This window comes from Stenella coeruleoalba, assembly GCF_951394435.1.
Source record: "Stenella coeruleoalba genome assembly, chromosome: 4".
Classification (NCBI taxonomy): Eukaryota; Metazoa; Chordata; class Mammalia; order Artiodactyla; family Delphinidae; genus Stenella; species Stenella coeruleoalba.
In genome coordinates, this window is record NC_137149.1 from 85,202,119 (window position 1) to 85,216,753 (window position 14,635).

At 36.8% G+C, this 14,635-nt stretch overlaps 1 protein-coding gene across 2 annotated transcripts in view; it reads right to left on the reverse strand.

Annotated features, from left to right (window-relative positions):
* UBA6 (ubiquitin like modifier activating enzyme 6) overlaps positions 1-14,635 on the reverse strand; it is a 79,820-nt gene that overhangs the window by 59,558 nt on the left and 5,627 nt on the right. The window contains exons 3-4 of one of the 2 annotated variants that reach the window (XM_079919169.1): positions 2,598-2,692; positions 2,034-2,062 (exon numbers count right to left, since the gene is read on the reverse strand). The exons of the other annotated variant lie outside the window; for it this stretch is intronic. Of the exons in view, the coding sequence (XP_079775295.1) occupies positions 2,034-2,062; positions 2,598-2,692 (124 nt within the window). The remainder of the gene's footprint in view (positions 1-2,033; positions 2,063-2,597; positions 2,693-14,635) is intronic. 2 annotated transcript variants of the gene reach the window in all.

Genomic DNA, 14,635 nt, shown 5'->3' on the forward strand with positions numbered 1-14,635 from the left:
GAAACTCAGAAATTTCAGTGTTCATTCACAATGAATGTTCTAGCTCTGTCCACTGGTAAGACTTTACAGGCAGTGACAACCAAAGAATACTGGGGTAGTGTCAAAAGGACTCAAGGACTTCAAGAAGAACCCCCAAAGCAAAGATGAAACAATCTGAGCATCAATGACTCAAAACACATCAAATACGTTTAAATCCATCATGATGTTCACATAAACACATACCACCCAAGTTTCACCTGTCACTGTTGAGGGATCAGAGAAAACCAGTGATTTTGAAAAGTAGTAAATAAAGGGGGAAAATCAAGTATTTATCTTGCCTTTTACACATGTACTAACTATATGTAGCGAAACCAAACAAGTGATGAATGGAAATTTTTCTAAAATATTATTCCCATTAATAAATGAAATAGAAATGACAGAAATAGAATATCACAGCCCCAATAAAATAATGATCTAGGCAGTGATCATTAATAGGTAGTAATAATCACAAAAAAAGATAACAGAATATTATTTCCTCCTGATGGGAGAACACAATATCACTTGTGAAGCAGTAGTGCCAAAAGAATCAAATCTGAATCTGATTCTCTGGATATAATGACCAGTTTATAAGAAATACAGAGATGGAGGTACACGTGAAAAATGACCTGATTTCTTTAAAAAGTAAACTGAAAGAAAGAAAAAGAATCAGGGAAGGGAAACCTATTGATTCAAAGAAACCAAGTCCAGCATATGGACTTTACTTGGATCCTGATTAGAACAAAACAAATTTAAGAAAAATTCTTTCTTTAGACGACTGGGAAAATATGGACTCTAACTAGATACTTGACGATTGTGGTAGGCAGGCTTCAAAGATAACCCAATGATTCTCACTTCCTGATATTCAGGCCTTTGTGCAATCCTGTCTCCTCCTAGTGACTTGCTTTTAAGGACTACAGCATAGGTGATGGAATGTCACTTCTGAGATTAGGTTACAAAAGACTGCGATTTATCTTGCTAGCACATTCCCTTTTTTTTTTTGCAGTATGCGGGCCTCTCACTGTTGTGGCCTCTCCCGTTGCGGAGCACAGGCTCCGGACACGCAGGCTCAGTGGCCATGGCTCATGGGCCCAGCCGCTCCGCGGCATGTGGGATCTTCCCGGACCAGGGCACGAACCCGTGTCCCCTGCATCAGCAGGCGGACTCTCAACCACTGCGCCACCAGGGAAGCCCCTCCCTTTCTTGTCTTTTGCTTGCTTACTCCGATGGAACAAGCTGCCATATTGTGAGCTGCCCTATGAAGAGGGCCACAGGGCAAGGAACTGAGGGTGACCTCCGACTAATAGCCAGCAAGGGACTGAGGTGGGAAAGTTGAACGACACAACCTTGCCACTGAATCCTATCCATAACTACATGGGCAGGTTTGGGAAGCAGATCCTTTCCCTAGCCTCAAGATGACTGCAGGCCCTGCCAATATTGGTGACTGGAGCTTTGTGAAAGATCCTCAGAGGAGTCTGCTAAGTTGCACCTGATTCCTGCCCCAAAGAAACTGAGGTAAATGCTGTTGTTTAAGTTGCTAAGTTCTGTTTAAAGATCACAATGATCTTAAAAAACTGTTAACGTTTTTAGGTGTGGAAGTGATACTGTGGTTATGTTTTCAAAAGGAACCCTTATCTTTTAGAGGTTTATAGTAAAATATTTAAGAATGATATAATAGGATGTCTGAGATTGATATTAAAATAATTTGGCAGTTGGGGGCAGTGGGGAATGGGAAGAAGATACATGAAACAAATCTGTCTATGAGCTAATAACTGCAGGTGCATGATGGATACATGGGGTTTTGCTAACACTATTCTCTTTTTTTGGATAATTTTGAAATTTTCTGTAATAAAAAGCTTTTTAAAAGGAGGAAAATAGAGAATTATGACAATTTTGCTACTAAATGAAGAAGCAATAATTAGGCCAAAGTGTAACTAATATTACCACTACGGATGAGAGGAAAAAAAAAAGAGTTTGTAACAAACAAACAATTCTTCTTACCAAGGACATTTACTCACCTTAATCCCTGCAAGAACAAGATTCTTTGCTATAAAGGGGGAAGAAAAAAAAAAAAGGAATAGCTTAATATTAGGAATTGTATATTAGATATGTCTTCATGGAGTTTGGTTAAATCTCTGAATAATTTTAACTTTTTACTACCTAAGAAATATAGGTTCCTTAGAAAACATGGATGAACAAAAAGAAAAAAAAATTTTCCATATCAAACCACACTGAGATAATCATTCTTAAAATTTCAGTGTATGCTTCCAGACATGCTGTTATGAATGTGTGCATGTGTGCTCTACCATAATGAATTAATGGATACAGAGAAAGATCATTAATAACTATCAACATCACAAAAAGAGAAGCAGGAGAGTCATTACTGGTTCCTTGTGGAAGAATGTAACAGTATGAAATACTCTTGCCCCAGCTGCCCCCCCACCCAAAATCAAAACTGAACCTGATCAAGGTTTTGGATCTAATTTCCTTTATAGAAAATAATACAAGGGAAAGGAATTAAATTCTTTAAATTATGTTGCTCAAAAGCATCATATAAAATTATGAATAAAAATACTGCTTACCAATTTCCAAACCAAGACCACCCATACCACTTAAGAAAACATGGGACTTGGCCATCTTCTGCATTGCTGTGTCTCCAAGAACGTACCTCTGTCGACTACATGTAAAACACAGTGAAAATTATTTTACCAAAATTGTATATCCTTTTAAAATCATTTGTGAACTAATAACCTGGCAGCTAGATCCTGCCCACAGACTTGTTTCGGATCACTTGCATAGTGCTTAAAAGTTCTGAATTAATGTCAAATATATGACATATTTTTAAGAATTAGAAGATTTGGCACCACAGTCCACATTCCCTCATGGCTACAGAGTTGAGTAGGAGTTGCCCTGTTCAGAGAGGGAGGACTATGTGATCTAGATTTGCCACAGTTCCCATCCTTCTCCTCTCATTTACTACCTCGGTGGCCACCACAGGCATCTGAGTTTGCCACTTCCACTTAAAGCCTTTCACTGTGAAAAGGATTTCTCAGGCAAAAATTTGGTTTCCTTCTTGGAGTTTAGATGACTTAAGTAGTTTTCAAACATTATTTTAAATATAAAAGCTGATAAATTATATAAAGGACCTTGTTAAGTCATCCATCCTAACAGTCACAAGGCAGTATCAGGATGAGAATTTCAAAAAATACACATTGGCAATTTTAAAAAGTTAGATATAGTAATAGTCAATAGTAACAGTTTACTTGAAAGAACATTCATTAACTTGATGCTATACTAGTTTTTGAAGATGGGGCATTCTAATGGCTTCTCACCAGAATTATTTTGAAAGATGAGTTCAGTATAAATAAATAATCCCAGAGCCCCTTGGGTTGCAAGTATTTCTTTTGGCTTTTTTTTTTTTTTTTTTCCCGGTACGCGGACCTCTCACTGTTGTGGCCTCTCCGTTGCGGAGCACAGGCTCCGGACGCGCAGGCTCAGCGGCCGTGGCTCACGGGCCTAGCTGCTCCGTGGCATGTGGGATCTTCCCGGACCAGGGCACGAACCCGTGTCCCCTGCATCGGCAGGTGGACTCTCAACCACTGCGCCACCAGGGAAGCCCAAATATTTCTTTTGGAATTGACACACATGCACATTTACAGATGCTGGTTTAATGTATGTTTAATACATAGATGTTTATTTAATTTCCATATTTCATCTATTGATAGTCAAGATAAAAGCCTGAAAAAGGGTCTCTTGTTTAGTAAGAAGAAACTTTATAAACAAAGCTATCTTTACTATTTCCATCCTTACTCCCTACAATATATAATAAAAGCTAGACTTTTCTTCGTTTTTTTTAAATTTATTTTATTGAAGTATAGTTAACTTACAATGTTGTTAGTTTCTGCTATACAGCAAAGTGATTCAGTTATACATATATATATATATTCTTTTATTATATTCTTTTCTATCATGGCTTATTACAGGATATTGAATATAGTTCCCTGTGCTATACAGTAGGACCTTGTTGTTTAACCATTCTATATATATAAGTTTGTGTCTGCTAATCCGAAACTTCCAATCCATCCCTTCCCCACGGCAACCACAAGTCTGTTCTCTATTAGACTTTTCTTTTTAAATTGGTATTCACCATTTCTGCTTCAGAGATAAAATCGATTTATTTATTTATGAAATATTTATTGAACATCTACTATGGTATGTATGGAACAGTGTATTATATAGTCTTACAACCCTTATTTGTGTATTCCTAAACAATATATTTAAGTTTTGTCTGTTTTGGAACTTTATATAAACAGGATCATTTGAATACTTTTATGAGTTATTCATATCAACGTAGCTGTTGATTAATTTTCATTTCATGTTGTATTCTATTATACTGTACTATTCTATTGTGATAATTTACCATAATTTACCTATTCTACAGTTTTGGACAGTTACCAATAATGAGACTGAGTATTCTTATATATGTGTCATGGTACAAGTGTAGTAGTTTCTATAACACATATATCTAGGAGAGGAAATGTAGGGTTAACTATTAGATAACGCCAAACTGTTTTCCAAAGTGGATGTACCAATTTACTCTCCTCCTGGCAGTGTATCAAAGCCCCCATAGTTTCAAATCCTTAATGTCCTGGAAAAAGTTAACATAGCAGACCTGATCTTTAGCCTGCTTATGGGAACTTGCCCTTGGCCACTGCTTGTGAACTTGGCTTTTGAAATGTTTCCTATGCTAATAATTCTACTTTTCTATTTTTCTTCCCTGAGTTTCCTGAAATAAAAACTCCTTAATTTTTAGGTTTTCTATTCTAAAATACACATGTAGAACTTTTTTTTTTTTTTTGCGGTACGCGGGCGTCTCACTGCTGTGGCCTCTCCCGTTGCGGAGCACAGGCTCCGGACGCGCAGGCTCAGCGGCCATGGCTCACGGGCCCAGCCACTCCGTGGCATGTGGGATCCTCCCAGACCGGGGCACGAACCCGTGTCCCCTGCATCGGCAGGCGGACTCTCAACCACTGCGTCACCAGGGAAGCCCCACATGTAGAACTTTAACTGATCTTAAACAGCATCCCAAATTTTGATCCATAGTAGTTTAAATTACTATTCTCCAATTTTAATCATGATTCTTTTTTTGACTTATGGGTTCATCTGAAGTGTATTTTTAAATTTCTAATTTTATGAGGAATTTTACAATTACCTTTTGTGTTGATTTCTAGCTTAAATGTATTGTGAATAGACATCACTATCTACATAATTTTCACTCTTTAATATTTGAGAATTTCTTTGGTCTATTTTACAAATGTTCCATGGGTTCTTGAAAAGAATGTGTACTCTACAGTTGTTAGATACAACATTCCTTATATGTGCATTAGATTAATCTTAATAATCATGTTGATGAACTCTATACCTGTTCTGACTTTTTTGTTCGCTTGTTCTCTTGATTACTAAAAGCAACATTTAAAAAATGCCCCACGATTGTAAATTTGTCTATCCTCCTTATATATTAGTACCTGAACAGTGCTGACATGTAAGAATAACAGCTAAAACTCAGTGTTTATTACACACCATGCACTGTTTTAGTGTTTTATTTGTATTAACTCATTTAATCCTCACAAAAATTCTATAAGTTCTGTTGTTATTCCCATTTTTACAGAGAGGAAAACTTAATCATAGAGAAATTAAGCAACTTATAAATAGTGGAGGCAAGAGTCAACCCAGGCAGTCTGGTCTTAGCATCCATATTCTTAACCACTGTACTACACTGCACATAGATTAAGAAAGTTAAATCATTCTACAAGGCTTTTACAGGAAGAAAAAAAATCAGTTCCTGACCTAACTCTTCCCTACCCTGATTCCCAAGTCCTAAGACCAACCACCCTCAATTCTTTTAGTTATTTCTTCTAATATTTATCCCCTTCTTTCTCAATAACATGTCTGTACTTTTTCTTGATTTTTCAGTTTTACATATTACCTATTAACTTCCAACTAAGAAAGACAGAATGACTTTTCTGAATACAAATCTGGTCAAATCATTTTCCTGCTTTAAAAACTCCAGTGGTTTCCTATATCCCTTATGATAAAGTCTAGACTCTAATATTAGTCACAAAGCTGTTCATAATCTAGTCCCTGCTTGACTATCCAGTCTCATTTTTGTCACTCTACCAACAAACTCCATGTTCCAGGTGTACTAAAGGTTTTCAGTTCTCCAAACGTACTTTCTCTTTGGCTATTATATGTTTTTCTGGAATATTCCTCTTCCCCACTATTTTATGCCTGAATAACTCCTATTTGTCCTCAGGTCTCAAATTATATATTATTTTCTCCCATGATACTTCCCCTGATACCCCTAAACTTTCTTAAAACAGTGTTAGATCATCTTCTGTGTGCATCCATAACACCCTACATTCAATCTATTATAACAATTAACACAGTGCATTTTCACTATTTGTCTATTTTGCCTAGGAGATGTAGATTCCTTAAGTCAGGGCCTGCCTTATTTACTACTGTATCCCCATTGACTAACAGGGCCTGGAGCATAACGGACACACAAAACCAATTTGCTAAATTAATGAAAGAAATGAACTGGCACACAAGAACAACACTTTTATGCTCTACTAAGCAGAGGGCTTGAATTCTTTTTTCTACGTTCACAGTCACAAAAACTACATTAGAAAAATGTTTTTCATCTCACACTTGTCTTCATCAATTATTTTTAAGACTACTTAGGTAAATAATGAATAGCCATGACACAAACGTGGTTATAAATGACAAAGAACATCCAGACAAAAGAATAAAATTAAGATATATGAGCCAAGGTTTTCAAAGAATCATATAATCTCAGACAAATTCTCAACAGTTGATTAAATTACCTGCCTTTTCAATGCTGGCCACCAAGGGTAAGGGTACTAAGTAAGTGCCTAGTTTGTGCTAGGCAATGGCAGGTACTCTGCAATTGACCCTTAAATCTTACCGGATGGGATTTAAAGAGCTGAGAGTGTAACTTCAAGCCCAGCATTGATACATTACAGCTGACTGTATTAAATAGACGTGCAACATATCAGTGAATGTACCCAGTAAAAAGGAAATTTCCAAGGCTAACTACTCTACTTTTAAAGAGCCCTATTTATTAAAGATTCTCCCTTTAATGAAGGTACAATATCTCCCTGTAGTTCTCACCACTAGTCCTAATTTTACCTCCTTGGGGCCATAGGGAACTTGTGTAATCCCTCTTCTATGTGACAGCCCTCCAAACATTTGAAGATGGTATTCAGGTTCCTCCAGGTTTCTCCAGGCTAAACATCTCCAGTTCCTTAAACAACTCCAAACATGGCATCATTTTGAGTCCCCCTCAACACTCTAATCACTATCTTCTGGATGTACTTCAATTATCTTCAGGCATTCATAAATTTATTAAAATATCTATTTCAAGGCAGGCACTGGCACTGTGTGGGGATCAAGATAGCAACAACCTCATGAGGTACTGTGAGGATTAAATTATTTAAAATAAAATATATAAAATACCTAGGAGGATGCCTGCGACATGTTATTGGGGGAGATAAATAATCAAATAATCCATTATTAAGTACTATATACAGAAGTACCAGAAACTAAGGGAACCTGAAATACAGAAGAGAAAGTGATTATCTCTATCAGTGGAGGTCATGGAAAGCTTCACAAATGAGGTTCATCCAAGTTGAAATCTGAAGACTTAAGAGGAGTTAAATTAATCAAAGAAGGAAAAGCATTCTATGCTAGGAAAAAGAAAAGCATGAAAAAGAATGGCAGGTAAGAGATATATAGTATGTTCCTAAGACTTCCACTTCTGGCCTTGGTTAAGTAACAGGGACCAGATTTATCCTCTTTCTGCCTTAAACAATTGAAAACTGGACAATATAAATGAAACAACAGATTTGAGACGCTGGAAAATAGGTAACTGAGGACAGTAATCTCAGAGGAGAAAAATAAATGAGGTGAGTTTTATGATTGCCTAGCCTGGAGAGTTTCCAGGAGACAGAGCAGGAAGGGAAACCCAAGAAGAGCCTGGTGGTCTCCTTGTTGAATTGAAGAGAGCGAGCTGTGAATTCAAGGCTAGAATTTGTGAGCAGAAAGATGCACAGAGAGAACACCAGACATCTGTAGAGGGTTCTCCTTGAGTCTTCAGCTAAGTTACGATGAGGAAACAACCTCAAGCTGGGGAAAGAACCAGGTGACAAGTGCAAGTGAAACAATCACTGTTTTTAAAAAGGGTCAGAAAGAGTTTATGTTCCTCTCCAGCCAAATGGAAAACCTTATAATACAGAGAGCACTGGATAGAATACTCCAAAGAATATTACATCAATACTGGGGGAAAAGTAGCCTCAGAATTGAGTCTCCTCTCATCTCACCTAACAAAGCTTAAAAGTAAGTAAGCCTTGAGAAAATAAAATTGTTTTCAAGTAATTTAACTGTGTCCCTGAAAAAGCTCAAGAATATTTAAAGGAATTCAAGGTTATCCAGCAACCAAAAAAGTAAAATTCATAATGTCTGACATACACTAAAAAATTACAGATATGCAAAAGAGCAAGAAAATACAACTTACAGTGAACAGAAAAATCAACAATAGAACACATTTAGAAATGACAGATGATAGAATGTGTAAACAGACATTAAAATAATTAAAAATATAATTCATATGCTCAAGAAGCAGCAAAACTTTTAGAGATGAAAACTATAAAATCTAAGATGAAAAATACTCTGAATGGAATTAACAACAGATTCGACACTGCAGAAGTGAACCTGAAGACATGGCAATAGACTTTACAAATTGAAACACAGAGATGAAAACAAAAAAGACTGGGAAAAAAAAACCAAACAAACCCCCAAACCCAGACCTTAAATGAGCTGCAGGACAACTTCACTTGGTCTAATGTATGTGAAACTGAGGTCCCTGAAAGAGACTAGAGAAAGGGGGAGAGAAAAACAAAACTGAACAACTAAACAGTTAAAATTTTTCCAGGAACACAATAAACTCACAGACCATGATGCAAACAAAGAACAAGATATATAAAGAAAACTATACCAAGGCATATCATAATTGTTTAAAACTGGGGATGATGAGGAAATATTAAAAAAATCAGAGAAAACAGATCATGCAGAGGAAAGGTACAAATGACAACTTTCTCCCAGGAAAGCAGTACAAATCAGATGGCAGCGGCACAACATTTTTATAACACTGAAAGGAAGACACTGTCAACCTAAAATTCTATACTCAATTTCAAAAAAAGGAAGTAAAGACTTCATTGGACATACAAAAGGTGAAAGAATTCATTGCTGGCAGACCTTCACTATAAGAAATGTTATAGCAAATCCTCAGGCAGAAGGAAAATGATACCAGATGGAAATCTTAATTTACACAAAGGAATAGAGAATATCAGAAATGACAAATCTATGGATAAATACAAAACCCCCTTTTCTTTATTTTTAAAATCTCTTTTAATGATAATTGACTGCTTAAGCCAAAACCAATAACGTACTGTGAGTTTATAACATATGTAGAAGTAAAATGTTAAGACAACAATAACTCAAATCCTGGAACAGGAAAAACAGAAGTACACTGTTGTAACCTTATGTCATACAGGAAGTGACAGAATAAGATTTGAACATACACTGTGATACATTAAAGATGTACACTATAAACCATAAAGTAATCACTAAAAAAGGCAAAAGAAAGAAGTACAGTTGACTCTTGAACAACACAGGTTTGAACTGTGTGGGTCCACTTATACGTGGATTTTTTTCAATAAATATACAGTCAGCCCTCCATATTCACATCTGAGGATATGGAGGGCCAACTGCATTCATTGTACTACATCACTTGATGTAAGAGGCTTGAGCATCCATGGATTTTGGTGTACATGGAGGCTCCTGGAACCAAGTCCCCAAGGGTAGTGAGGGACACCTGTAGAGTAACATGCCAATTAAAGGAGATAAAATATAATTAAAATACTCAATTATTCAACAAAAAAAAAGGAGAGAGAGGAAAAAAAGGAACACCAGTAACAGATTAGGCAATTAGAAAACAAACAGCAAAAACAGTATCAACATTCCACATTAAATATAAATGGTGTAAACACTCCATTAAAAGACAAACTGTCAGGGACTTCCCTGGTGGTCCAGTGGTGAAGAAAACACCTTTCAAGGCAGAGGACGTGGGTTTGATCCCTGGTCAGGGAACTAAGATCCTAGAAGCTGCGGGGCAACTAAACCCTCGTGCCACAACTACTGAGCCTTTGTGCTCTGAAGCCCGTGTGCCACAACTAGAGAGAAGACTGTGCGCCACAAATAAAGAAGCCCGCACGCTGCAATGAAGAGCCTGCGCGCCACAACTAAGACCCAATGCGGCCTAATTAATTAATTTAAAAAAAAGACTGCCAGATTGAATAAAAAGAAAAATCTGACTATATTCTACCTATAAGGAGCCCAATTTGAATACACAAATGAAAGTCAAAGGGTGGAAAAAGATATCATGCTACCAATAAGCAAGAGAAAAGCAGACTTTTAATATCAGATAAACAGATTTCAGAGCAAAGAAAATCACCGGGATACAGAGGGCCATTTCATAAAGATAAAATGGTCAATACATCAAGAGGACATAACAATTCTAAATGTTTATGCACTAATAACAGAGCTTCAATCTATGTGAAGCAAAAACTGGTAGAACTGAAATAAGAAATATACAAACAGGAAATTATGGACAACACCGCTCTCTCAGTAACTGATATAAAGAATGACAGAAAATCAGTAATGATACAGAAGAGCTGAACAACACTATTAATCGATTTGACCTAATTGACATTGATAGGACAATCCAATAAATAACAGAATACACATTTTTTCCAAATGCACACAGAACATTGATCAAGATAAACCATATTCTGCACTAAAAAGCTTTAAAAAAATTTAAGTCACACAAATTATGCCCACTGATAACAGTGGGCAGGCTGATGCCCATGCTGTTTGCTATAAGTAATGAAATCCTCTGTCTCTGACCCAGATGTTTCACACCTTATGTTAGCATCCACTAAAGAATAATAGGCTAGCTTTTAGCTTGTAAATAGGGCAAAATCAAATCCTAGACCCTGACAATATATACATAAATTTTGAACAAGGCTAAAGAATAGGATGTCAGAGTGTAAAGTGGTGAGAAGTGACATGGAGTCTAAAAAGAAAGATATGGCCATAACTCATGGTAAATTAGAAGCTACTGAATTCATAGGTACAGTACTATTCTTCATGATTTATTTGCAATTTGTGCACATTTTCTCATTAAATATTTAATGAATAAATGAAAGAAATGATTGGACTTAAAGGTTAAGTAACCTAAGATCATACACTAATAAATGATGGAGAATGATTCAAATTCATATCTAATACCTAAGTTCAAACTGTCAGCTATTGTTATGCTGTATCCATAAAAGGGCTTAAATGTATATTGTACAGTTTGGCCTCATCAGTGTAGATTATAGGGAATCATTTAAGGATTTTAAGCCAAGAAGCCATGGACTCCAAGGTAAGTGCCAAAAATACAACTTTGAATAACTTATGAAAGATAGATTAGAGACAAGAATAGTTTTAAAGAGAACACATAAGAGAATATTATAATAGCTCAATTGAGAGATTCCAAATGCAGGGAGAGAAAAATGAAAGAGCTGGAATTAAGAGTTGTCTAAAAATAAAGGATTTAAAAAAGTTAATTTGGAAGATGACCAACAGGGAATAACCTAAGACGACACCAAGGTTTCTAGCTTAGGTTACTGAGTGGATGTGGCACCATTTAATTAAGCTTGAGAATGGGAAGAGGGAAGGAAAAGGATTCCAATGGTGTTGAGTGCTACTTAATGCTGAAAATTTTATATTAAGTTTTTGCGTGAACACTTTAAGACTTAGATATTATTTTTAAGAGATGTTATTCTTATTTACACATGAGAAGTAGAAAGATTAAATAACTAGTTTTGGTTCATATAAATGTCAGGATTGGATGTGAACATTATCCTCTAAATCCAGAGACCATGTTCATTTCACTGTACCATAGTGTTTCTCTAAGAAGTAGATATTCTAACACAACATTGTAAATCAACTATATGTCAATTAAAAAAAAGGTAGTTATTTGATGAACATCTGCCTGGTTTACCTTTAAAGCACCTTGTGGACTTCCCTGGTGGTCCAGTGGTAAAGAATCTGCCTTCCAATGCAGGGGATGCGGGTTCAATCCCTGGTCGGGGAACTAAGATCCCACATGCCACGGGGCAACTAAGCCCACGTGCCACAACTATTGAGCTTGCTCACCTCGACGAGAGAGGCCGAGGCCATGTGCTGCAATCTACAGAGTCCATGTGCCCTGGAGCCTGTGTGCCACAACTAGAGAGAGAAAACTTGCACATCACAATTAGAGAGAAACCTGAGCAGACTGCGTGCCGTCATGAAAAGATCCCGCGTGCCTCAACTAAGACCCAACACAGCCAAAACAAACAAACAAGAAAACAGCATCCTGTGTGCATTTAAAAACAAAGGTCTTGAACTTGGAAGAAGAAAGCTGCGGAAAGGGACTCAAATATAGACAGAAAGCTAAAATCATGGAAATGGATGTGAACTAGAGTATGAACTGAAAGAAAAATCCTCAAGTTGGAACCTGGCATTCATGGTGCAGGCAAAGCAAGAGCAGACTAAGAAAAGTCTCAGAAAGAAGTCAAGAGGAGTAGAAGCAAATCCAGAAAAACGGTTATCTCAAAAGCCAGAGAAGTCTCCTCTAGTATTACACTAGAACACACACAGTTTTGATACTATTATGACTGTATTAATCCAGAAAGCTAAGAATGCCCTGGTGCTGCTCTGATATTCACGCCTTGTTCATATAGTGATCTTTACACAGGAACCTATATGCAAGGAACATAAAAAAAGAGACAGCAAAGTATCACTATCTGAATTAGTTTTAATTACCTCCAACAGAGAGTTCTTTGGTAAAAGCAGAGTTAGAAAACCAAGGCTTTAGTCCTAAATTAGGACTCATTCATTTCTTTAGATAAATCTTGGGATTAGCAGGCTCAGGCATATCTTCAGAGGAAAAGAAATGGGCAGATCTACAGAACTGGCTCAAGTCTAACTAGCTGTCTAACTCACCCAGCAATTTGCTGGCAATAAAGATGCAAAATTAAATAGAGATGGGGCCCAGAATGCTGTTAGAAGTGCTCCCCCACCCCAAAAAAGAAATCTTTAGATTCTGAGAATAATTTCAGGTTTAGTTGATCAGTAACTATGAGATAATTTAAGATTGAGTAGTAAGAAAAAAGTGAAATATATTTAGCAAACCACTTTGTTAAAGTAGGTATTGAAACTGCCCTAAAAATATTTCCTACCTAAATATATGTACAAATATCAGACTTAGTTAACATTCAAGATTTGTAGATTTTACAGAGTTTCAGTTTCGTAGGAAAGCCTAAATGTTTACAAATAATTATAACCTGAGATTCAATTATTCATATCTGGGAAAAACTTGTATACCTAGTAAATATTAAACAAATTTCAATGACAATATTTAGGAATAAATAAACAGTATTTAAAGTATTGACCTTGGGGACTTCCCTGGTGGTGCAGTGGTTGGGAATCTGTCTGCCAATGTAGGGGCACGGGTTCAAGCCCTGGTCCAGGAAGATCCCACATGCTGCGGAGCAACTGGGCCCATGCACCACAACTACTGAAGCATGTGTGCCTAGAGCCCGTTTTCCACAACAAGAGAAGCCACCGCAATAAGAAGCCCATGCACTGCAATAAGAGTAGCCCCCACTCACCGCAACTAGAGAAAGCCCTTGCGCAGCAATGAAGACCCAACCCAGCCAAAAATAAACTAAAAAGAAAAAAGAAAAGACAACAGGTGTAAACGCATAAACTATGGTAAGAAGTAGTCTAGTATGGCCAGTGTACTCACAGGAAAAGGTAGGTTTGGACTATCAAATAGCATTGGGAAAACTGGATTTCCAAAACAAAAGATGAAAAGATTAGAATTTAGACCTCTACCTTATACCATCCACAAAATCAACTCAAAATGGATTAAAAACTTAGACAAAAGACCTGAAACTATAAAACTTCTAGAAGAAAACATAGGAGGGAAACTTCTCAGCATTGGTTTTGGCAAGGATTTCCTGGATATGACACCAAAAGCACAGCAATAAAAGCAAAAACAGACAAGTGAGACTACCGCAGACTCGAAATCTTCTGCATAGTGAAGCAAACAATCAGCAAAATGAAAACGCAAACTATGGAATGCGAGAAAATATTTGCAAACCAGGTATCTGATAAGGGGTTTAATGTCTAAAATATATAAGAAACTACAACTGAATAGCAACCCCCCCCACCCTGCCTATAACCTAATTAAAAAATGGGCAAGGACTAGACATTTCTCCAACAACAACACACAAATGGCGAACAAGAATATGAAAAGGTGCTCAACATCACATATCATCAGGGAAATGCAAAAACACAACGAGACAGCACCTCACACCTGTAAGGATGGCTATAATAAAACAAAAATAAAACCCGAGAAAATAACAAGTGTTGGTGAGAACGTGGAGAA